The 26,259-nt window shown below is 43.7% G+C and overlaps 1 protein-coding gene across 5 annotated transcripts in view; it reads right to left on the reverse strand.

Annotated features, from left to right (window-relative positions):
- Positions 1-1,527: 1,527 nt before the first annotated feature.
- The window catches only part of SLC17A5 (solute carrier family 17 member 5), a 41,220-nt gene continuing 16,488 nt past the window's right edge, over positions 1,528-26,259 (reverse strand). For 4 of the 5 annotated variants that reach the window (XM_030555762.1, XM_030555765.1, XM_030555766.1 and 1 more), the window contains 5 exons: positions 25,394-25,552; positions 19,517-19,649; positions 15,417-15,564; positions 5,746-5,836; positions 1,528-3,224 (listed from right to left, as the gene is read on the reverse strand). In XM_030555762.1, the coding sequence (XP_030411622.1) occupies positions 3,087-3,224; positions 5,746-5,836; positions 15,417-15,564; positions 19,517-19,649; positions 25,394-25,552 (669 nt within the window). In that variant the 3' untranslated portion in view covers positions 1,528-3,086. Of the gene's footprint in view, positions 3,225-5,745; positions 5,837-5,866; positions 6,628-15,416; positions 15,565-19,516; positions 19,650-25,393; positions 25,553-26,259 lie in introns of those variants that run through there. The other variant, XM_030555767.1, reaches the window with a different exon arrangement.

Raw genomic sequence — 26,259 nt, forward strand, 5'->3', positions numbered from 1 at the left:
CCAGGCATGTAGGAGTGTTAGTGGAGGGAAGGTTACTGAGTGTTGTATTAGACCTGACCCATTGTTTTAAACATGGTAAGAACTATTTTTTTTTCCCATTTCATTCCTGTATCTAAAGTTGTATAAAACACCCTCGGGGAAGGAAAAAAAAATCTTTTGAGAACAGAAGCTACAGCCTGGGAGTAACAGCTCAGCCCCTGTGGGGAAGATCCTCTGATAGCTAGTCACCAGGCTAAGTAAGGTGTGGCCCAGGGAAGCATAGAACACCATTACTTGTATTAAAAATAGAAGCTGACCAAACGAAGTAAGGAACCAGTTACACAGGATAAGGAGGAAAATGAATAAATACAAAATGTAAACAGATATAATTTTTTTTTAAACTAATTCTTAAATTTTGGGTGTCCAACTTGAAACTTCTTAACAGGGCCTGATTGGATGTTTCAGAAAGTGCTGGACACCCAAAGACCCTTTAAGGTATCAAGCTGGGCACCCAAAACATTCTGAAACAATACAAGCAAGTAAGTAAATAGATAAATTGAGACAGGAGAGCGAGCAGCAGCAGATGGAGAGGCAGAAATTCAATAATGATTTGAATTATTTTTGACATTTTAATATAGTTTTTCTATTCTATGGGCTTGATCCTGTAAAATAAAGTTAAGCATATGCTGAAATACTTTGCTCGATTGGGACCAGAGTACTTAACGCCTTGTGGATCAAACTCTTATCATCAAATGTTCTGGTTCCTTCAGAATAAGAATCCCAGCTAGTCTTGGTCTGCTTTCTAGAAATAAACATGAGACCTACTGTAATTTTTTGTCCCTGCTTTCCAGCCAAGCTTTTCACTTAAAAATAAATGGAACACAGAGGACCTATGTCAATTATGTATGAGATTAAAGGAAAAAAATAGGCATGAAAAATCAGAAATTCCAAGACTCCTCAGTCCGGTCTGGATAACTCAAATAGAATCAGTGACATTGGATCTATTTAATGTTTACTGTCTTAACTCACAGATAATCAAAATAATACTCTGATTCCATTTCTCTTCTGGAAATTCAGTGTTAGTGGTCACCAAGGTACCAGACTGACAACACTGGAATCTAAAGCTCTGTCTACAGAACAGTTAATTAAAAAAAACAAAAAAAAAAAACAACACAGTGGCCATGCAAGCCTCTCTTCATCCTGTCGCACCTCTGACTGGGAACACGGTCCAAGGTGGCAGGGGAAGCGGCTAGTTCAGTCTATGTCCAAACAATCCTTTGGACTATTTGGCACCATTTTTGCTGAGACCAGTAAAAAAGCCCAATTACTTTGTGAACAGAAAACGCAGCCACCGCTTTTCATACAGACAGTACTCACCCATCTCTGTTAGATTTGAAACTGCTGCAGTGGTTAAAGGTTCAGAAGCCCATTCACAATCCCCTAATCCATCCACCACCCACAGCTGGGACATTCTCTGTTTAACTGGAGGCTACAATTCTAATTTGTGGGAAGTGATCATTTCCAGTAAGTCACACTTGCAAATATTAATTCCATATGAATCTGGCACCATTTATTGTAGAAATAAATTGATGATGCAGCACAGCTTTAACATACTTCCATAGTAAGACAACATGACACTTCAATGCAGGAGAAAACACAACAGTTCTTAAAGCTGGTAAAGAGAAGCAGTAGCCATTTCCTAGAAATGAAGTCAGCCAGACTCCCCCGGAGCACCAGCAGGCAGGTGTGCCAGGCTTCTCTTTTTGTAGTGTTGGTTAGGTGGAAAAAACAAAGCAAAGTGTCCTTCACCAACCTGCTCCTCTCCAGGAATGTTTGGAAAGGGGATTTTTACCTGCACTACATGATGAATACTCTAAGTTGGGTCCCTCTGATTTTCAATCACCCATTCCTTCTAGACTATAAATTTTCACTCATAATTGGGTTTAATCGGGTGTGTAGCAGCCAAGTGTACATTTATAGTAAAAGAAAGCTCCAAGTGTGAATTCTGTACTAACAGCACAATTTTCTCAGACTCAGGCGCCTGGGGCAACTTCCAAAAATGAAGTTGCTCTGGTTCTTTTCCCGATATCACTAATTTTTAACCTGTGAACAGGGCTAGAGTAACCGTAGAAGAGAACTAAAAAGTATTATCCTTACTCTCTGCACTGGCCTCATTTTAGTACATTTCTACTGGCAAATTTACAACATGAATAGAATTTGAGAGTTCCATTGCTTTGAATGCTTAAGGTCATAAAAAAAGGTTGTCAGATTGAAAATCATTTTAATACATACACCCAGCCATTTCATTTCTAGTGCAATCTTCACATTGCTTAGAATTCAAACCATAGCAACGTACTTCTTTGTCGATGCACAGGACACTGAATGTATGGTATGTCAATATCTTTCCCCTCTCCCCGCCCCCCTCTCTCAGTGGGGAAGACTCCTTCTGTCTGTCTCATATGTAAGCTGCTTGTTGTAAATTTGCTCTCTAATTACTCTGTATTAATTGTGAAACCATGTTCTTGAACATGAAACATTTACATACTGGAAACGTGTATAGTAGAACAGAGTCCGATAACACCAATTAAAATATTGGTAAAAAGAAAAATTAAAATACAATAAAAACCTCTAGAAAACCAGGAAGTTCCTGGACATTAAAATTGTAGAAGCATGTCAACTTCATCATAAAAATTAAAAAAAGGTTCCTTATTACATACCATTCCTCCTCCTCCTCCCACCATCACACATAATCCCTTCTCTCCCCTATGCCCTGTCAATGATAGACATCTTCCTACCCGTTTTAATTCAGAAAATATTAAGAAGTGGCAGAAAATAGTGCCTAGCACACTGATTTAAAATTCTAGGTTTTAGATCAAGTATCTGATAAAGTCCTAGCATGAGGCTATTCTACTAGAGCTAAGTAGTTTCTTGTTACAGAAATAACATACATGCACTGTCATGTGACTTCCAGTACAAACAGTACACAGATAAAATGGTTAAACTGAAAAGCCTTTGTAGCTTTCTGGGCATCAATATGAAAGGCACTTTTCAGGTCACATGACTTTAGTACAGTGATTCAGTATAGTCTTGATATCTCAATAACTCCTTCAGTTTCCATGCAAGTGGCGGCCATTGACTGCCCAGTCCTGCACTTCTCCACTGCCAAATAATGCAAAGAAAATTGCTCCAAATAAATTAATAGAAGCAGCAATATAGAAAACAGTCTGCCATTCTCCCACAGTATTCTGCCAAGAGAAAAAAATAAAAGCAATCAGTTTACAGCATCATATCTTCGAATGAAGAGTTGCTAAAAAGACATGCTCTTTCTTGTCAAATGGAAATTGTACACAGTGCACTTTCACATTGACATCAAAAGCATTACAAACACAAATGGTTAACTTAAATAGCAGTATGAGTCAAATGCATTTTAAAACCATGCAATTTAACATTGAGATAAGGGCTGTTCCATCCAGTTTGTCATTTAAAGTGAAACAAAGTCCAAATGTATTGTCTCAGAATTGTATTTGGGCTAAACCAGTGCATGGAAAATGATTCTAATGGAAAAGACTATTCAGTTTTCAGAGCAGCACAAACCTTTCCTATGCTTTATGGGTAATCAGTTTTATTATTTGTTACTATATTACTATTCCAGCCATGGGCTTTACATCAACATTTCAGCCCTGGATAGATTTTGGCCCACAGAGAAGTTAACTATTGGCAGTGAAGGGATGTCACTGAAACAAGGATGGAGGTTTATAGTCTAAAAAAAGTCTAGGATGCATTAATGACATTGGCTAATACTTTTCTAAGAAAATAAAAATAAATACTGAGGTTTACATATATGTAGACGTTTTAAGGTTAAAAAGCCACCTTTAAAATAGCAGGTGACTATTCAAACAAGCTTGCAAAGTGTCTTTATTGGTAAAGAAAGAAAAAGGGCAGCTCAACGAGACTGTATTAACACCAGACTAAACAGTATAAAAGAGAATTTTTGTTAAGCTGTCCAGACAAAGCTGATCTGTTTGGACCCACAGCATTAAATAATACTTCAGTGTTTTTCAAAGCAACGGTTGGAGTGATTTATTACTAGGTTACTCAATTCACCAATTGTACTAGTAAAGTCACTCATCCCACTTGCTCTCCCTAAAGTATTCTTAAATAATTCTATCAATAATTTTAAAAGAAAAGCATTTTGGTTATGTACAGTAAAAGCTTTGTTATCTGGCACATTGGGAGAATGGGAGGTGCCAGTAAGTGAAAAATTCCAGTTAATTAAGAGGGAGGGAGATTGGGTGTGGCAGGGGGTTCAGGGCTAGGGGTTGAGGTGTGGGAGGGGGCGCAGGCTCTGGGAGTTGGGGCGCAGGAAGGAGCTCTGGGCAGGGAGTTGGGGTGCGGGAGGGGTTTCAGGATGCCAGTTCCGGGCAGCGTTCACCTTGGGAGGCTCCCTGCAAGCAGCGACAAGTCCTTGCTGCTCCTAGGCGGAGGCATGACTAGGTGGCTCAGTGTGTTGCCTCCACCTGCAGGCACCGCCAGGGCCGGCGCTAGCATTTAGGCAGCCTAGGCAATCGCCCAGGGCGCTGGAATAATTGGTGGGAGCCGTTTTGCCGGAGGGGGTGAAAGGCGGCTCTGGTGGAGCTGCCGCAGTGTTGCCTGCGGAGGGTCCAGTGCTCTGTGCCTTCGGTGGCGCTGCTGCAGTCATGCCTGTGGATGGTCGGTGGACTGCCCGCAGGCATCACTGCGGCAGCTCCACCGGAGCCACGGAGCACCGGACCCTCCGCAGGCACCACTGCGGCAGCTCCAGCGGAGCCGTGGGACCATCGCGCAGGGTGGCAAAATTGCCGTCCGCCTAGGGTGCTCAAACCCCTAGTGCTGGTCCTGGGCGCTGCCCCTGCAGTTGTGGAGCCAGGGCAGTGCACAGAGCCGCCTGGCTGAACCTCTGCTTAGGAGCACCAGGGACTTCTTGCCACTCGCAGGGAGCTGCCAGAGGTGAGCGCCACCCAGAACCAGCACTCCACACCCCCTCCTGCACTCGGAACCCCTCCCAGCCATTCCTCCACCTAGAAGCAGCCGGGACATGTTGCTGCTTCCAGGGAGCTGTGCAGAACCAAGTAGGGAGCTGTGACAACTGGACTGTAAACCAGACTTTCAATGAAGATCAGAAATGCCAGTTAGAGCTTTCCGGCTGGTAAAGTGCCAGATAACACAGCTTTTACTGTACATGATTGCTTCTTATTTTATGACTAAGTAGTGCTGGGAATAAAAAGTCTCAGACTGGGTATCTAAATCATGTCTCTGAGGAACTGTAAAGTGTTTTATAATATACATTAAAATCCCAGGATACAAATTACAAATAAATACAATTGAAAGGAGTTCCTTCCTTGTTTATCTGACAAGTTTTTAATTCAGGATTCAAACGCCCTCATTCTTCCATAACTAACCAAGGCAGTGTTTACCTCAACCTACTAACACATGTTAAAATACACCCACCTTTTTTTTTTTCCCTTAATGAAGACAAGGCCAAAGTCATTGACAGCCAAATAGCTAACGCCCTATGTGGCTCTTTGAAATGCAACTTAACATTTTACTGCTAGTATAACAGCCATCAAGATAAAAGCAAGGGCATAGAGCTTTATCACAACTTAAGAGTAAGACTAGCATATACATCATGTTTTATCCCTATATAAAACAGCATCTCAGAATGGAGAGTGTCCATTAGAAGAGGGAAGATGAAATTTTATCAGTGAAATAACAAACTAGCAGTCTTACATGATGAGTCAGGCTTTTCGCAATGACTGGCCCCACCATTCCTGGGATAGTGGCAAATGAATTTGTGATTCCGAGCAGGATCCCAGCATATCTGTAGAAGAAATTGTTCACACTGCTTATTAACTTATTCCCGTATTTGATGAAACTGTTTATTATAGGAGCCAAACCACCTTCAGCTGTAGTCTCGTCAGATCACATGAGCTAAACAAAGCCAAGGCAAGTTAGTCCTTGCATGGGAATGGCTCCCATTTATTTATTTTAAGAGCAACTCGGTGTCAACTTAAAACGAGTTACTGGCTTAGGTGCTTCATGCTGGCCAGTTACAGGGTTGCCACCTTTCAGCTAGGCCAAAACCAGTGAACTGCAGAGTCGCATCCAACCTCTTACACCAAGCCATGCACTCTTTGATAAGCCCCAACCATTTGTCTAGGATGGATCCATTGGAGAGGTGAGGAGAAAAAGGGGTTGTAAGGTGGAGGTGGGTAGTGTGTGGCGCATGACAGGGTGATGTGGGATAAACAAAGAAGATCCAGATGCCATTGCGAAGAAGACAGGAGGCATTAAGGATTTCTCCATTTATCTTTTATTGCAAAGCATAAGTTCCACCAACGAAGGGCTTTCGAACACATGCTCCATTTGTTCCCTTCAGATTTGTATGGGTCATGGCACACAACTGATGGGTGGGTTTAACTTATGCCACCCATCTTTCTGGTTGCCACACCTACTTTTTCAAGTCCATTTGCAGACATTTGGATCTCTCTGGGATTCCAGGCTGTGCTGCTCTCAACACACACAGCAGCAGTCTTACTTAGATGGAGACTTGTTCTGTAATCTCAAGAAACTCACTTAATCTCTTTGAGCCTCAATTTCTCCTCCCTGTGCCTGTAAAATGAATATATTTACCTCTTAAAGGGATGCTGCAAGGCATATGGATACCATGTTTGCAAAATGTTCTACCAGTGAAGAACATTAAAGTAAGTCAGTGGCAGAAGTGAGACTAGAACTAAAAATTTTATTCTTCCAGTTCAGAGCTCAAGGGATCACACAAGCAGAAAGGGGTAACACGGCAAGATCTGCAGGCTGGATTTGCTGCCCCCAGAAGCCACATAAAAACCAATAACTAAAGTCGGCCATGAGCTAATAAAAGGAAAAGGAGATATTCCTAATAGTTGTATTGGTTTAACTCGCCATTTAACACAAATGGGATGAAATCCTGGCCTCCCTGAGTACAATGGCAGAATTCCTGTTCACTTCAGTATTTCACCTCATGGAACCTATAGCCTTCCTAAAGAGATATGCACAGCCCTGGCATTTTACCTACCGAAATAGGAGAATCCAGAAGGAATCTCACTCTGGAGATAAAAGGCGATGATGCATCTGTACAATAGGGGTGTCGGAACATTTTGTATAGTGGGGGTGCTCACGGCCATTGAACCAAACTGTAAACTCTGTATATAATGGAAACCACTTCAAGCTGCCCCGCACCCCCCAAGCACCCCTTGTTCCAGCACCTATGCGTACAATCAGATGGGGTTAGCAGCATGTGTGTGTGTGTGTTCTCAATATAGCATTTACAAGGGAGCTTCACATTCAAGCATCGAGCCTATTGGCTGATTTTTATTTAAAGTCAACACACTTACCAAGCTTTATTAAGGCAGTGCACTGTATTTTACTTCAAACTTTGAAATTTTGACTAAAGTGATATTTATTTCTTTTAAATAAGGTATGTATTATTCATATACCTTTGGTAACCTGAAAGTGCATAAAAATTAATATGGCATTCAGCTTCACAGAGCCCAAGGGTAAAAGCCTCTAGAGGCAGATAAGTGTATATAACAAGCAGGGCCAGTGCAACCATTTAGGCAGACTAGGCGGTTGCCTAGGGCGCCGAGATTTGGGGGCGTCAAAAAGCGCCCCCAATTTTTTTTTTAAAATGGTTGAGCAGCCGCTGCTGCTGGGACAGAGAGGGAATCTGAGCTGCTGGCAGCAGCCGGCAGCCCAGGGTGTTCCCCGGGTCAGGGCGCCGCCGCCGGCAGGCCAGGGGGTCCCCCCGGGTTAGGGCACCACCGCGGCAGCCGGCAGGCCAGGGCTTCCTCTGGGTTAGCGCGCCAGCAGGGTTGTCCAGAGAGGGGGGGCAAGAGTGGCAATTTTCCCCAGGCCCCGCAGGGGCCCTCACGAGAGTTTTTCGAGGCCCCTGGAGCGGGGTCCTCCACTTGCTCGGGTGCCCCGGAAAACTCTCGTGGGGCCCGGGCCCCTGGAGCTTCTTCTGCTCCCGGTTCTTGCTGGCGGGGGGGTCCTTCCGCTCCGGGGCGGAAGGACCTCCCGCCGGTGAGTTACCACCAAAGCGGGACCCGGTGCCGACATGCAGCTCGGTCTTCGTGGTAATTCGGCGGCGGGGGGCCCTTCCGCTCTGGGACCAGTCACCGAAGTGCTCCGGAGACCCGCGGCGGGGGCCCTCTGCCACAGAATTACCGCTGAAGACCCAGCTGCACTTCGGCAGCTGGTCCCGCTTCGGCGGTGGGGGGGCCCCGCGGCGGGTCTCCGGGGCACTTCGGCGGCAGGTCCCAGAGCAGAAGGGCCCTCCGCCACCGAATTACCACCAAACCGGGGGCCCCCCCGCCGCCGAAGACCCCAGGCCCCTGGAATCCTCTGGGCTGCCCTGGCGCGCAGCTGGCAACCCAGGGAGGTCCCCTGGGTCAGCACACCGCTGCTGGCAGCCGCCAGCCAGGGCCACCCACAGTGGGGGGGCAAGAGGGGCAATTTGCCCCAGGCCCCAGGCTCTGCAGGGGCCCCCACGAGAGTTTTTCGGGGCCCCTGGAGCAGGGTCCTTCACTTGCTCCAGGGGGCCCAGAAAACTCTTGCGGGGCAGGGCTCCAGAGCTTCTCCTGCTCCCGGTCTTTGCCGGCGGGGGGGGTCCTTCTGCTCCGGGGGGAAGGACCCACCACCAGCGAATTACCGCCGAAGCGGGACTTGCCGCTGCAGTGCAACCCGGTCTTCAGTGGTAATTCAGTGGTGGGGGGCCCTTCCGTTCCAGGACCCGCCGCCGAAGTGCCCCAAAGACCCGCGGCAGGGGTCCCCCGCCACCGAATTACCGCCGAAGAGTGGGCTGCACTTCGGCGGCGGGTCCCGCTTCGGAGGTAATTCGCCGGCAGAGGGCCCCCACCACGGGTCTTCGGGCCACTTCAGCAGGGCTGGGGGGGCGCAAGGTGGAAGTTTAGCCTAGGGCGTGAAACTTCCTTGCACCGGCCCTGATAAGACACTATGAAGCCCTTAATGGACCAACGTGCAGTATTTCTTCCTTACAATATTTAAGCAGTGCAACAATATTAATATGCAATTTCAAAGCTCATCTAGGCCCCAGAGAGGCATTTGCAACTCATTCCTGGCTAAATGTCTTTCATTTTTAGTGTTTCTGACATGGGTTGTGTACTTGATAACACATAGTCTGATGCACATAACCGTGGTGCAACTCCCTGTACAATGTGAAGAATCTAACATGAAAGAGAAAGCTAAATATGAAAATCTGCAAAGCAAGACAGTTCAAATGACTAAGATCTTCTATAACATAGTAGGGGGATGCATGAATACAATGGACTCACGGATTAAGTAAGGGGCAGAATGAGGAGACAGGGCAAGATGTGTGTGTTCAGCGCATCAGAGAGCCATGGGAACAAGAGGAGGGATCTATGATGAGCAAGATATTAAGAAATCATCATCATTAAGGAAATATATTACTGTAATTGGTTGAATTAGCCAACACTTCAGGAAAGAAGCCAGAAGTGAATATATTTTCCCCACACTGACAATTTTTCCCCTTCCCCAATAATTTCAAATGTTTACAACATCCTGGGAAGAGACGCACTTACATTTGTATATTATAATTCATGTATTCTACTTGGGTATGAACATTTTTGTTCATTTATGGAAATATTTCCTGCAACTTAAAATTTATTATACAAATTCCTGCTCTGGTGTGTTACAATTTTTTGAATAGTAAAAGGCCCTTTGGTAATAGCCAACAAGCTCATCACTATGTTCTTTTATATGCCCACAGTAATTCCACAATTCATTTTCTCCCCCTTCTATGGTGGGTGTCTGCCTCAGTCTGAAGTTTTTTCTGGAAGATTTCAGTCAAAATGGTTCAGCTGTCTCCAAGCATGACTTGTTTTTCCTGGGTCTCATTTTGCCCATGTCAAAAAATTCTGGCAAACGTTTCTTTGAAAAGTTCTAGGGCTTCCCTGCTTTGGAGCAGGGTATTGAAATGTGTCAGAGAGAGAAAGAGAAAGAGAAAGAGAGAGAGAGAGAGAGAGAGAGAGAGAGAGAGAGAGAGAGAGAGAGAGAGAGAGAGAGAGAGAGAGAGAGAGAGAGTGTATGAACAGGGGTGGAGGAGCTGTTGCTTCTGGACTGATCATTTTGCCACCCCTAGGAATATCTGACCAAATATAACCTTTGGGTAAAAAGAGCAGTTTTCACATGTTCACTAAAGGCTTCTTAGATAGCAGCTAAATTTCCTGAAGATTCCATCTACATTGGGCATATTCAGCAGGATGGGGAGTGGGGGAAAAGTAGGACTGAGTGGGCAAAGACACCTGTAATGGAGAGTCCAGAGAACTGAGAATAGGATGTGCTGGGCAAAGAGATTGGGAACAGAAGCCTGAGGAATGCAAGGCACTGCATTTAGCCATATGGAGTGGAAATCCATCAACCTCATGAAGAAACTTGCACAAATACAGACAGATATCATCTTCCTTTCCAAATGCAAAAGGATGGACATCATACCAAATGGACTAAAGGTAAAAAATCCACTGCTATCTACATACTACACAGACCACAGTGAGAGATTATGCCATACTCTATCAAAAAAACTGAGGAACCACCTGATCAGCATCCTATACAGCAAAACAGGAAAACATCACAAAAGAGCTCTCCAACCTGGAGACTCTCATTAATAACCAAACTTCTATACAAACGGACTTCACTAAAATAAGACAGGAGATCTACATTACTCACTTCATCTCTCTACAAAGGAAAAAGGACTGTAAGCTGTCTAATCTCCTACCTGCCACATGGGGCCACAACCGTGGTACCCCTAACCCACTCAGCAATATCGTCAATCCATCCAACTACACACTCAGCCCAGAAGAAAAGTCTGTCTTATCTCGGGGACTCTCTTTCTGCCCTGCCACCCCCACCAACATGATACAGTTCTGTGGCGATCTGGAAGCCTACTTTCGCCGTCTCCGACTCAAAGAATACTTCCAGGACAACACTGAACAGTACACTGATACACAGGTGCCCTCCCACCAACAGCACAAGAAGAAGAACTCCACATGGACTCCTCCTGAGGGTCGAAATGACAGTCTGGACCTATACATTGAATGCTTCTGCCGGTGTGCACAGGCAGAAATCGTGGAACAACAACATCGCTTGCCTCACAACCTAAGTCGTGCAGAATGCAATGCCATCCACAGCCTCAGAAACCACCCTGACATTATCATCAAAGAGGCTGATAAAGGAGGTGCCGTTGTCATCATGAACAGGTCTGACTACCAAAAGGAGGCCGCCAGACAACTCTCCAATACCAAATTCTACAGGCCACTTCCCTCAGATCCCACTGAGGAATACACTAAGAAACTACAGCATCTACTCAGGACACTCCCTACACTAACACCAGAAGAAATCAACATACCTCTAGAGCCCCGACCAGGGTTATTCTATCTACTACCCAAGATCCACAAACCTGGAAATCCTGGACGCCCCATCATCTTGGGCATTGGCACTCTCACTGAAGGACTGTCTGGATATATGGACTCTCTACTCATACCCTATGCCACCAGCACTCCCAGCTATCTCCGTGACACCACTGATTTCCTGAGGAAACTACAATGCATTGGTCACCTCCCAGAAAACACCATCCTAGCCACCATGGACGTAGAGGCTCTCTACACAAACATCCCACACACAGATGGAATCAAGCTGTCAGGAACAGTATCCCTGATGATGCCACAGCACAACTGGCTGCTGAGCTGTGTGCCTTTAACTTACACACAACTATTTCAAATTTGATGACAATATATATCTCCAGATCAGTGGCACTGCTATGGGCACCCACATGGCCCCACAATATGCCAATATCTTTATGGCCGACCTGGAACAACGCTTCCTCAGCTCTAACCACTCACGCCCCTTCTCTACCTACGCTACATTGATGACATTTTCATCATCTGGACCGATGGGAAGGAGACTCTGGAAAAATTCCACCACGATTTCAACAGCTTCCACCCCACTATCAACCTCAGCCTGGACCAATCTACACGGGAGGTCCACTTTCTAGACACCACGGTGCAAATAAGTGATGGTCACATTAACACCACCCTATATCGAAAACCTACCGACCGCTATGCCTACCTTCATGCCTCCAGCTTCCATCCCGGACACATCACACGATCCATTGTCTACAGCCAAGCACTGAGGTACAACCGCATCTGCTCTAACCCCTCAGACAGAGACCAACACCTACAAAATCTCCACCAAGCATTCTCAAAACTACAATACCCGCACGAGGAAATAAGGAAACAGATCAACAGAGCCAGACGTGTACCCAGAAGCCTCGTACTGCAAGACAAACCCAAGAAAGAAACCAACAGAACTCCACTGGCCATCACATACAATCCCCAGCTAAAACCCCTCCAACGCATCATCAAGGATCTACAACCCATCCTGGACAATGATCCCACACTTTCACAGGTGTTGGGTGGCAGGCCAGTCCTTGCCCACAGACAACCAGCCAACCTGAAACATATTCTCACCAGTAACTGCACACCGCACCATAATAACTCTAGCTCAGAAACCAATCCATGCAATAAACCTCGATGCCAACTCTGCCCACATATGTACACCGGCGACACCATCACAGGACCTAACCAGATCAGCCACACATCACCGGTTCATTCACCTGCACATCCACCAATGTAATATATGCCATCATATGCCAGCAATGCCCCTCTGCTATGTACATCGGCCAAACTGGACAGTCTCTACGGAAAAGGATAAATGGACACAAATCAGACATTAGGAATGGCAATATACAAAAACCTGTAGGAGAGCACTTCAATCTCACTGGTCACACTATAGCAGACCTTAAGGTGGCCATCCTGCAGCAAAAAAACTTCAGGACCAGACTTCAAAGAGAAACTGCTGAGCTTCAGTTCATCTGCAAATTTGACACCATCAGCTCAGGATTGAACAAAGACTGTGAATGGCTTGCCAACTACAGAACCAGTTTCTCCTCTCTTGGTTTTCACACCTCAACTGCTAGAACAGGGCCTCATCCTCCCTGATTGAACTGACCTCGTTATCTCTAGCTTGCTTGCTAGCATATATATACCTGCTCCTGGAAATTTCCACTACATGCATCTGAGGAAGTGGGTATTCACCCACGAATGCTCATGCTCCAAAATGTCTGTTAGTCTATAAGGTGCCACAGGAATCTTTGCTGCTTTGACTGGGGCTGGCTAGGTGAGGAAGTGAGATTGGGACAAGAATTCAGGAGTAGAAAGAGACAAGTTGGAGGGGATAGGGTGAAAAGGGTCATGCTTGGGGGGAAAATGAACAGAAGATTCTGTACTCATTAGTACCACTCCCTCCACTGTGCCTAGAATGGAACCCAAGGTATCTTAAATCTAATAATTCCTCTGCTCCCAGCAGATATCTGTGAAATCTACAGGCATCCTCCTCTAGGGCTGGTTATGCAGAGGATGACAAACTACTCTTACTCTCTGTTACACCATTAGCTCAAGTGGCCGATATCTGTGTGATTGATCTAAGAGTTCCAATCCTGCTGATGGCCCAGGTGGGGGTCAATATGATGGTACTTTTTTTTTTTAAGTTTGCTTTTTTTTTAAAAAAACTTAGGAAGTCACACATACAAAAGCTAGGTTAAAAAACATTAAATTACTAAGTCAAACATTCAAAACTTAGACAAAGCCAGAATTAAGAATGTCTGTGTAAACTTAATTCGGCCCTCCTGTGTGCACTATAATACAGTCTCTCATTATATGATTACATTTTTTGCAAAGGACTTGTGACTTATTCACTGCACAGGATGGAGCTGCTCTGGGGATAAATCAGGATTGGGTAGGGAAGGAGATTGGTCTCCAGGACCCTAGCCTCACTTGTTGCAGAAATTGGAAGGTGTGTAGTGACTGTGGAAGGGGATTGCAGAAACAGAGAATGGCTCATGGTTAAAGCAGTTAAATGCTGCACCTAATACATGGATTCTATCCCTGCCTCTTCCACAGAGTACCTGTGTGATGCTGGGCAAGTCACTTAAGCTAAACTTTCCACACAGTCACTCACTGTGATTTTAATTCCCCATTTTCTGGGTATCCCTGGGATCCGATTTGCAGAAGTGCTGTGCACTGACATTTAAGTCAACAGGAATTGTGCTTTCCACATACAAAATGCTATATAATGACAAGTTCTTTGTAAAATCAGATCGTAGGTACCTCTAATTGGATACTCAAAATTTTTAAGTATCAGGAGGTATCCGTGTTAGTCTGTATCCACAAAAACAACAAGGAGTCCAGACTCCTCAACATTTTTAAATACTTTAGACCTTAAATCTCTGTGCCTCACGTCTCCATCTGTAAAATGGAGTAATATCATGCCCTTACCTCACAGGAGTTTTGCGAAGATAAAGTCATTAGCGTATGTGAAAAATTCAGAAACTGTAGTGATGAGCACCACAGAAAAGTCCATGAATAAATTAATAATTCTGTCTTTGGAGCAGGGTTTGAATGTTGTGCTGAATATAAGACCTGGAATCTGAACAGTGGGGACAAAACAAAATATTGAATAGCTGCTCATTAAGTGAACACTGTCCATTCTGTGGAACGAATGAGGCAGGGGTCCTGTGGAAAAGACAGTATAGTCTTTAATGACATGATTACATATAATAAAAGAGGCTTGCACTATGGCTGTACAGGCAACCTTAATTCTGTCATTGCCTATCTTGAGTGCCTTACTTTACAATCAGGGCTGGCGGCCAATACAAAGGGGCTGCACTCCGTCCGCTATTGGGGCGGCACGTCCGGGTCTTTGGCGGGAATTCGGTGGCGGTTCCCTCAGTCCCTCTCTTCCTCTTTGAGCTGCCACCAAAGAGGAAGAGAGGGAGTGAAAGATCTGCCGCTGAACTGCCGCCGAAGAATGAAGTGGCATGATTGAGCTGCCACCGAAGTGCTGGGGATCAGCTTTTTTTCAACTGCCACTTGGGAAGGCAGAAAACCTGGAGCCGGACTTGTCTGCAGTCCTAATATTTTTAATGACGTTTTTTGGTGTATATATATGGCAGCCAGCCATCTAGAAAGATGGTGGTGTAAGAGTGTGTGTGTGTGTCAATAAATACTAGGCCTATGATTCAGGGCAAGAGATCTGCAGGACTGATCTGCTCATAGCCAGTGACTATATACTGACTGCTTATGACACAGTAACATCTGACCAATTTATACAGCATGTTTTTCAAATGCAAATAACCTTTCTAAAAGGTTATAATGCTTCACCATTGTTAACATTTAACACTAAATGGAACACATCACTCAGCTTTAGTGTTAACTCACGAGGAAGCTCATCAAAATGTCATCTGTATTAAAACCAGCTTTAGCAATACTTACGATGGTGCTATGTCCAGGTGGTTGATGCCAAAACCGGATGTACAAAAGCCTCCTAATGCTGTTGATATGGTTAGGAATGCAACAGCCAGTGTGTAGTCACAGCCTATGAATCCAGCTGCTACTAAAAATACTGCAGGTCCAATCATTCCTAAAAACAACAACATCATTTAGAAACCTCTAGACTCTTACCGCCACAGAGATGCTTCAATGTTATTTATCATACCAAGAACCTAAAACTAAGTTATGTACTTAGGTGTATTTTCTATATTACTACTGCCACCTAGTGCACAAAACACAGCATGGTACTATTTAAATTAAAATAGAGATTTGCAATTTTATGGCTCCGTTAGAAGAGAATCCAGGATGTCTGTATTGCATGAACCCACTGAAGTCCAGATAGAAGAGAAAACTTTAATTGGATGAAAGGTTATCAGAAATGACACTGATCAGTCTAGTCTTATCAGATCAGGTCAATTTTATGTATATACTATGATAAAATTAACAGAGCCTGCAATAGCAGATAAAATGGAGGAAGACTAGAGCTGTGTGAATTATATATGATGAACAAGTTATCTAAATTGAACACTTTCTTTTTGATGAACTGATCCTGACTTCTGCAAGTGTATTCATTATCTGTAATTGTGTAAACAGATGATTTGACCCACTTTCAGCCTCTGGGTGTTTGTCAGCTGTTTAGTTTGACTGGTCACTTAAGTCACATGTATTGTTTCTGCTCCCTCAGGGGTGACAAACATTTTAAGACAGGAGAATAATGAATACTGATGTTTGGGCATAAATACCCCCATTCAAATGCCAATATAGTATTGTTCTCTTCATGTGGAGAACAGTCATTCCCCAACCATTTGAGTGACCAGAAACTCATTTGCATGAATATTTGCAAATAGGAAATAAGGGTGGGTATAAGTGAACCGAACCACCATTTGAATTCAAAGGAAGGTCTTCAAATACATTCTGGTCTTCAGGCAACTCTATATGTAATTAGTCAAAATAGTCTGAGCTTTGCAAACCATGAGATACCAAGCAGGAACAAGAGATTATGAATTCTGTAGTGGGATTCAGACATTATACTATCTATAAGTACACTCTAATGGAACAGTTTGCTATCACAAGACATTACTTTAGATAGTTAGTTTCAAATGGTTCCGTATGTTCCTCAAAAGCGTTAGCTTCAGAAAATTCTGATGCAGTATTTTGTCATAGCTCTTTCCAGTGGGCTCTTTACAATAGGTAAGTTCTGGAGCATCTTGAGACATACAAGCATGAACCAAATCACAAGTTTTGGATTTATGTGAGTTTTATCAATATACTGATATGCCACAACACTTGGATACTGAAAAGATGGCAGTCAGTTGTAAATAAGTTAAAAACATATGCTCTAGCAATACATTTGGAAACTATGAATCCTTCCTTGCCCTCTTTACCACAGATAGATGTGGTTGCATAAAAGGATGAAGACTTGTCTTAATATCGTCTTTTTCAAGCTAAATGTATCTTGTTAAGGAGTCCTAGGGAAAGCAGAGAATTTCTTTTTAAAATGCATATTTCTGAATTTTTCATTTTGAGTTTTGCTAGCCTGGATTTAAAAATGTCCTGTCAGAATTTTTACCCCTTCCTCAGATTTGTTAATTAGCTGTTTTTCCTCTAATTTACAGGCATGTACAAAAATTGAAACAATTACAGATTTTCTTGGGCATGGGTGACTAAAATCAGCCAGGTACTGCAACCTGGAAGATACCAAGATTAGTCTGTGACAACCACTTCATAACATTTTAAAGTGCATTGAATTACAGATAGTACTTTACGGGTCTAAAGGCTGGTTTACATTGATAGCACCACAGTGTTGCAGCTTAGCTTAGTGAAGATGCTACCTACAGGCACTCCACCTTCCCGAGAGGCGGTAGCTATGTTGATGGGAGAAGCCCTCCCATCAACATAGTGCTGTCTACCCCAGGAGTTTGGTTGGTGAAATTGCATAACTCAGGGGTGTGGATTTTCTATATCCTTGAGCAATGTAGTTATACTCATGTAAGTTCGTACTGTAGACCAGGGTTAAGGGCATGTCTTCACTAGCAATGTTAAAGCACTATAAAAAACCCACCTCCAAGAGGGGAATAGCTTCCAGTGCTGGTGTACTGTTTACACTGGCACTTTACAGCACTGAAACTTGCAATGCTCAGGGGGGTACTTTTTCACAGCCCTGAGTGAGAAAATTGCAGCGCTGTAAAGTGTCAGTGTAGACAAGCCCTTAGTCTCATAGGTACCGACTCCGTGAGTGCTCCAGGGCTGAAAAATCCAGGGCCCATGGGGAAAAACTGGTGGGTGCTCTGCACCCACCGGCAGCTCCCCACCCCAGCTTACCTCCGCCTTGCCTCCTCCCTTGAGCATGCAGCCATGTCTTGCGTCTCCCTCCTGCCTCCCAGTGCTTGCGCCGCGAAACAGCTGTTTCGTATGGCAAGCCTGGGAGGGAGGGGGGAGAAGGGGGAATGTGGCATGCTTGGGGGAGGAGGCGGGGCCAGGGTGGGGATTTGAGGAGGGGGTCCAATAGGGGCAGGGAGGGGCAGAGTTGGGGCAGGGACTTTGGGGCAGTGGTGGAATCGGGGCAGGGGCGCAAGAACCCATGGGCGCAGAAAAAAGTTGGTGCCTGTGCTTAGTCTCACCAGGGCCGTCTCCAGGCACCAACTTAGCAAGCAGGTGCTTGGGGCGGCCACTCTGGAAAAGGGTGGCACATCCAGGTATTCGGTGGCAATTCGGCAGAGGGTCCCTTGCTCCTGCTCGGAGTGAAGGACCTCCCGCTGAATTGCCGCAGATCAGCTTTTGTATTTTTTGGCTGCTTGGGGCGGCAAAACCCCTGGAGCAGGCCCTGAGTCTCACTGACTTTTAATGATTCCCTCAGTCACTTAGGTGACTAAAAATTTCACCCTTTGATGCAAGCACTGTAAAAGAAATTTCTACTCCAGCAGAATCTGTTTTTCTGAGAAATCAGATGACAAAAGTTGCTTTAAATAGGTATTTTCATCTTTGCTTGTTAGAGGACAACATAGTGGAATGATAAACTTTTTTCCCAGAAGACATTTCAGTGCAGATCAGTGGGAAAAAACAGCAGGTTTATTATTATTTAGAAAAAAAGTCTGACACTGAATTTCTTCAGTCATATATATATATAACATACCCTCAACAGTACGGCAGACAAGAGTTTAGAAGATTTCTAAACTTAAAATGTGCCAAATACACTTCTTAACCCATTCATTGCTGGGAACAATAATCTAATAGTTGAAGGAATTTGTAAAAACATTTGCAGCTCACCTTTTAAGAGCTCTGCTCCCCTGACTGTCAAGCTTGGGGGAAGGAGGGGAACCGCCCCCCAGCACTCACCAGCGGCGCCGGCATGGGGTAGTGGAGCAGGCTGGGTAGCTCCACTTCCCACTGCCCAGTGAATTCAGGGCAGGCCCGACCTCTGCTGCAGTCCCCCTAGGATGTATAGCTCAGGGGATGGGGTGGGGGGGGGGGGAGGCAGAGTGGGGTAGGGCTGGGGGCGGAGCAGGGTCAGAGGGGAAGGGGTGGGGCAGGGGCAGAGGCAGCTTTCCTGGGCCCTGCTGTGCGCAGCCCATAAGGGGCCGGCTCAGCCATCTGGGCGATTGGGCTGGCTGCTGGAGCTGGACACAGCTGTGTAGGGCACCAGGAAATCTGGGGCAATTTGGTGCCCCACATTTCTGGTGCCCTATGCAGCTGCGTAGTTTGCGTATGGGTAGGGATGGCCCTGTTGGTCCATAGCTAACCAGTCAAACTTAAGACATATAGGTCCAAAGGAAACCTAGGAAATAGTGTAATACTGATGTTCAGTCCAGCAAGCAAACCCATACATTTTCGTACAACTTCTGCATGTGCCCCACAACTCTTGGGGAGCACCATGATTACTAGCATTAAGTAACAGCACCCCCCGCCCCACATATATACTTGGACTGATGGCAGACCGTTTGCAAGGAGTCAAACTCATGATGCCTACGTTATCCCTAACTAGGCACCATTAAGCATTCTAACCTGAAGAAAAAGCATGCACATTATTCACCTAATTTACCTACCTATTAGGGTAAATGTTTTGCGCACGCACACAGTGGACAAGTTCTGCTTTTCCCTTAAGTAATCAGCAATTTGACCAGACATGATTATAAACAGCCAGCACCCAAAATAAGGCAGTGCAGATAAAAATCCATTCTGGAGAAGAGACAAAAAGGTGGCTAAGTTAAAATACTGAAATAAACAAAATATTCTGAAAAAGCACTTATGCTGCAGCGATAAGAAGATACTTTGCTCTACTAAAAATGTCAAGTGAGCCAACAGGACAGCCATCTGTTGTCTCATAAGACAATGAGGTATCTGGTGATAAGGTAGGCAGATCATTACATTTTTTTACACAATTACTTTATTATATTTCAGACCGCATGAGTGCATGAATACTGCTGTCATAAACAGATAGTTAAGGGTTAATGCCTCTTGTACCTGTAAAGGGTCAAAAAGTTCACCTAGCCTAGCTGACACCTGATCACAGGAACCAATGGGGGAACAAGATGTTTCAAAAGGATGGAGGGAAGTTTCCTTTGTTTAGTCAGTTTCAGTTTCAGCAGGAGTGAAAAAGATCAAGAAACCAGCCTCTTATCAGACTAGTAAGTTTTAGAAAGGGATAAGTAGGTTTATGTTTATTATCTTTTGTAACTTGTCTTGGTGCAATTAGGGGAATTATCAAATTGGGTATTCTTGTGTGTATTAAGGTTTTTGCCCGGGGAAACATCCTTTGTTTTCTATCTATTGTCTGTGAGATATGCTGTTTCCCAGTTTTTTTTTCTTTTCTTTCTTTTATCTTTCTTTTCTTTAGTTAAAAGCCTTCTTTTTAAGAACCTGACTGATTTTTTCCCCCTGTTTTTTAGATCCAAGGGAATTGGATCTGGACTCACCAGGGAATTGGTGGAGCAGTCTCTCAAGGCTAGCCAGGGAGGGAAAAGGTTTTGGGGGGAAAGAGTGTTCCAGGTACTCAGAAATCTGGATGGTGGCAACGAGATCAGATCTAAGCTGGTAATTAATCTTAGAAGTGTCCATGCAGGTCCCCACATCTGTACCCTAAAGTTCAGAGTGGAGGCAAGACCTATGACAACTGCTCGGAGGCCACCACATACAGTCAGTCTGATAAGTATTCCGTTTAACAAAAATGGGTTTGGAAATGATTGTCAGATGAAAGCCAACAACTCAGTTTAAAGGACAAAAGAGAAAAGGAGTAGAAAAACTCTATATAGTCAGGCTAACATACACCATATGGCCAAGTCACAATTCTTAAGGCTAACAAAATTTTGATAGTTAAATTAAACCTCATGATTCAGAGTTTAATCTAATATCTATTAGAGATCCACTTGAGACCTAATGTGGGCGAGTCAGATTATCGCAAATCTGCCTTTTGTGGAGTTTCTTATCCAATGGCAATTTCTACATCCTTATAGGCCCTTACAGTGTTGCCGCTAAATAAACTGCAACACACACATACTGACTTCCACAGAAGCAGGATTGGGTCCTTAGTGTGCCCTTGTACTATTCCAAGTGGTTCATCTGATGTAGGAAATCTAAACTACTGAACTGTGATATATGGTTCCCAAATTAACTCAACCTTTTTGCCTTTGCATTTAACTTGAGGGCTGATTATCTGCACTGGCAGGGTAATTTGCAAGTATCCAATGTAGTCTTTGACTTCAAGAAGTGTTTGGATGTTCACTAGATGGGGTACATCTCTTAGCCATTAACAAAATGATAGGCCAAAAATATTATGTTACTCATTAAATGTAAAATAAAGCAGGGAACAAGAGAAATTTCTGTATGACATTTAATTTTAAATCAGAGCTTATTGCTATATTTGAAAACTAAAGCACAAGTCTCATCCCAGCAGGATTCCTCCTAATCAACACTCAGAGATGCTACCTGTTGTTTTTAAACTTCTGCTTTTCAGAAGAGGAATAAGTAAAAACACCTAAAATCAAGAGACAGTCTCAGCAATAAAGATCCCCCTTGTGAAGTGCTTTTCAAATATCTATAAGCATTTTAACAAATTCCTTTTTATGGGTTAGACAACTAATCTGATACCGGAATAGTGTTGACACTGTGTGGCAGCTTTGCATTTTAAATGTTAATGTAATTTCCAACTGAAAGTGTGGCAATAGGCTAAAACTGCACTCTTATGCAAGTATTTTTTTTAAAATGTCAAACATGTGGCAGTCTGAAGTCAACTTGCTTTAAAAACGCCAGAGATACAGGAAAGGTGCACTCAACACAGTACCTGATAACATTTAAGCAACGATTTTATACAAAGTAGCAAAATTAAAGGCTGTGGTGGCAGACACCTCTGTCATGGGCTTGCCTGAACAGCTCCCGAGTCAACTGCCTGTGTTAAATAGGAAAGACACTAAGCTATGCTTTCCAAGCTCTTATTTAACTTTGAGCGCCTCTGAATTTGTTCCTTGCTTACTTCTCCTGGCAAACTATTTCAACAGTGATGTTGGAACTTTCTTCTTAATATAAGCATCACAGTCAAGTGGCTTGGGCACCTGCCTAGGAATCAGGACACCTGGGTGCTGAGCTCAGTCACTGACCTGCTGCATGAATATGGGCAGGCCACTTCACTCGTTTCCCTTGGTCTGTCTCATCTGTTCAGATTCTGATAGACTTTTTCAAAAGGTGCTAGGCTCTCATTTGTGGCTTCGAAAATTTTCCTCTGTAAGCAAAGTAGGCCTCAATCACAACTGAAACCTTTAGGTGCTACTGTAATACAAATAAATGAAATCTAAATCAAAGGTTCTCAATCTTTTTCTTTCTGAGGCCCTCCACAACATGCTATAAAAACTCCATGGTCTGCCTGTGCCACAAACAACTCATTTTTTGCATATAAAAGCCAGAGCTGGCAGTAGGGGGTAGCAAGCAGGGCAATTGCATGGGGCCGCACACCACAGGGAGCCCTGTGAAACTAAGCTGCTCAGGCTTCGCCTTCAGCCTCAGGTGGGGGGCTCAGGGCCCTGGGCTTCAGCGTCATGCGGTGGGGGTTTGGCTTTCTACCCTGGGCTCCAGCAAGTCTAATACTAGCCCTGCTTGGGAGCCCCCCCACATGTCCCGGACCCCTAGTTGAGAACCACTGATCTAAATTATAATTTTCCTTTTGTTCAACTGCAGCCAGTCAATCTTGTTTTAAGAAATGGCTAATGTTTTTCCTCTCACATCATCCTCATTTAGGTATTTAACACAGCATAAGCATGTTTCCCCCTTTCAGGATAAATAATTTCAATTACTTTATCATTTTCTCTTATGTCCTGCCGTCATATTCCTGAATTATGCTACATTTTTGGACTTCAGCTGGGCTGCAGCACAACTAAATCCTGTATTACAACAATGATTTGTATTTTACTTCTGCTGAGAAGAAGGAAAAAAGAAAAAGGAATACCATGTTTTAAAAGGGATCCCATCAGATTAAAAAACGTTGCCTAGATTTCAAATAAAAGAGTTAAAACTAATTTAAGATTATAAAAATGGCTGTACTGGGCCAGATTAATGGTCCATCTAGCCTTGTATTTTGTCTTCCAACAGTGGCCAGTGCCAGGTGCTTCAGAAGGAATGAACAGTTTCAAATACTATATCTGCACATCAACCCCCAATGTTTTTGGTTTGATCATTTCTCTTCCTTTTTTGTTGTTGTTGTTGCCAGGTGGAATACCCATCAATACCTCTTCCCTCCGACGCGCCCCCCCCCCCCCCAAACCTGCCAACTAGGCAAACAAAAAAACCCAATCCCACCTCAAAGAGAAACTGACTATGCCAGAGAACCTATGAACCTGATTGCACACAAAGCATTAACAAATGCACAACAAAAATAAACTCAAAACAATTTCCCACCTAATCTTTCAGTTAAAGTAATCTTAGATGATCTAATAACAGGTAAAAAATTCCAACAGAAAAAGTGATTTGGTAGCAGGTGCCTAAGGTACTACCAAATTCACAATCCATTGTGGTCAATTTCACAGTCATAGGATTTTAAAAATTCTCAGTTTCATGATTTCAGCTATTTAAACCTGAAATTTCACAGTGTTGTAATTGCCCTAACCTGAAAAGAGATGTTTTGGGGCCTGCAAGGTTATTGTAGTGGGGGATTCGGTACTTCTGCTGGCAGCGGCATTGCCTTCAGAGCTGGGCAGCTGGAAAACAGTGACTGCTGGCCTGGAGCCCAGCTCTGAAGGCAGTGCAGAAATAAGGGTGGAAATATCGCAACCCCCTGAAATAACCTTGCAACCTCCCTGCAACTCCCTTTTGGGTCAGGATCCCCAATTTGAGAAACGCTGGTCTCCCCTGTGAAATCTGTATAGTATAGGGTAAAAGCACATAAGACACCAGATTTCACGGGAGGAGACCAGATTCCAAGATCTGTGATGTGTTTTTCATGGCCGTGAATTTGGTAAGGGCCTATAGATGCCCCTTGAACTAAGTCCCTTGGCACAGAAAATATTACAGTGTAGATAGGATCTCAGATGTATCCATTTAGTCCTGGAGATACACATTTTATTAGCTAATACTTTATTATTTTCTAACTGCACTTGTAGCTTCCTCTTGTTCCTCAAATTCATGCCACTTTCAGTACACTGATTTTTCCTTCTTCTGAGAAGTATTTATTTAGGAATTCTATTTTCTCCCCTTCCCCGTTCCACTGTGCTCCTGTCATAAACAGATAGCTAAGGGTTAATGTCTCTTTCACCTGAAAAAAACAGTAACCTGAAGCACCTGACCAGAGGACCAATCAGGAAACAGGATTTTTTCAACTCTGGGTGGAGGGAAGTTTGTGTCTGAGTTCTTTGTCTTCTGCCTGTATGCTCTCTCGGATGAGAAGTGATTTCTGTTTCCTGCTTTCTAATCTTCTGTTTCCCAGTTGTAAGTACCAAAGATCAGATAGGGATTTATATGTTCTTTTGTATTTACATGTCTATAGTTGCTGGAGTGCTTTAAATTGTATTCTTTTTGAATAAGGCTGTTTATTCATATTTCTTTTAAGCAATTGACCCTGTATTTGTCACCTTAATACAGAGAGACCATTTGTATGTATTTTTCTTTCTTTTTTATATAAAGCTTTCTTTTAAAACCTGTTGGAGTTTTTCTTTAGTGAGGAACTCCAGGGAATTGGGTCTGCAGCTCACCAGGAAATTGGTGGGAGGAAGAAGTCAGGGGGAGATCTGTGGGTGTCAGATTTACTAGCCTGACTTTGCATTCCCTCTGGGTGAAGAGGGAAGTGCTTTTGTTTCCAGGACTGGAATTAGAGAGGGTGGACTCCCTCTGCTTAGATTCACAGAGGTTGCTTCTGTGTATCTCTCCAGGAGCACCTGGGGGGCGGGGGGGGGGGGAAGGGAAAAGTTTTATTTCCCTTTGTTGTGAGACTCAAGGGATTTGGGTCCTGGGGTCCCCAGGGAAGGTTTTTTGGGGGGACCAGAGTGCCCCAAAACACTCTAATTTTTTGGGTGGTGGCAGCCGTACCAGGTCCAAGCTGGTAACTAAACTTGGAGGTTTTCATGCTAACCCCCATATTTTGGACGCTAAGGTCCAAATCTGGGACTAGGTTATTGACAGCTCCTACTTTTTATGGTTTATTATTATTATTATAGAAAAGGACAATCTTTGCCAGAACACAAACAAAAAAAACATTGGAGAGAGAACATAGTGCAATCAAACAATGTTAGTAGCTATGGAATAATTTAATGGACATCAGCAGGAAAAACTCAATACGTGGAGACTGGTGATGACATGTCACTGACAATGTGGGGTAGAATCTGAGCTTCCCGACTGAGTACCCTGTTCTACATAGTAGACCATATCACCACTCTACTACACAGAGGAAACTAAGTCATGAACTATAACAGGAAATGGATTGGAATATTTTCATTTTATCTCACCTCTTGTGCATCAAACCGCAAGATCTCCTTCATGTACGTAGGCAATAGTGTGAGAAGAGTGTAGAAAGTCCAGTTATAAGAAAAGTGTGCCACTACAATAGCCCAGAGTGGAAGGGATTTCAGCATGGGTTCCCATGGTACAGACTTCTGAGTAGAAAGCTAGAAAAAATGGAGGGAAATAACCAGGATAACTCCTAGGAATATTTATTCTAGATATTTTGAACCTTACCTAAATCTGATTTTGCATTCTGAAGAGCACAGTCAAAGTCAACCTGAATCCTTAGATGTGTGTTGTTTATTGTTAATTATAGTAACTGAACTAAACAAAACTTGACAAATCAGGAAGCAAATGGAAAGTTAGAAATCTATTATGGAGTCAATTATTATGCCATATTTTTTGCCTTTTAATTTAAAAAGCTATTGCAGCTGAAACCCTACTGAAACCAACAACACAAAAGTGGGTTTATTCCCTCAATTACTTTGGTATGTGGTGTGACATTAGCTGATTAAACTACGACCATGTAGATCGTTGCTACCACTGTTATACAATTGCAACAAAACTTGTTTAAAATGTGGCACATAAGAGGTCTATGGAAACGTTATGATTCACTGAATATGATTATGCTATTTGTATGCATGTATCATTTTTGTTGCTGAAGTTAGGAATATTAACTATTACCTGTATTGCTGAGGGGTTTGCTTCTGGGTAACACCAACAAGGTGTTTACCCAGAACATTGTGAAGGAACTATTCAGGTAGAATGGCCCATTAAAGAACACTTAACTTACAATGGAAGATGTCCATCTACTATTAATGGACTCCTCCCCTACCCCCATCTCTAAGTGAAGTCATGCATGGACATGTGA

The sequence above is a fragment of the Gopherus evgoodei genome, chromosome 3 (genome assembly GCF_007399415.2).
Source record: "Gopherus evgoodei ecotype Sinaloan lineage chromosome 3, rGopEvg1_v1.p, whole genome shotgun sequence".
NCBI classification, from domain to species: Eukaryota; Metazoa; Chordata; order Testudines; family Testudinidae; genus Gopherus; species Gopherus evgoodei.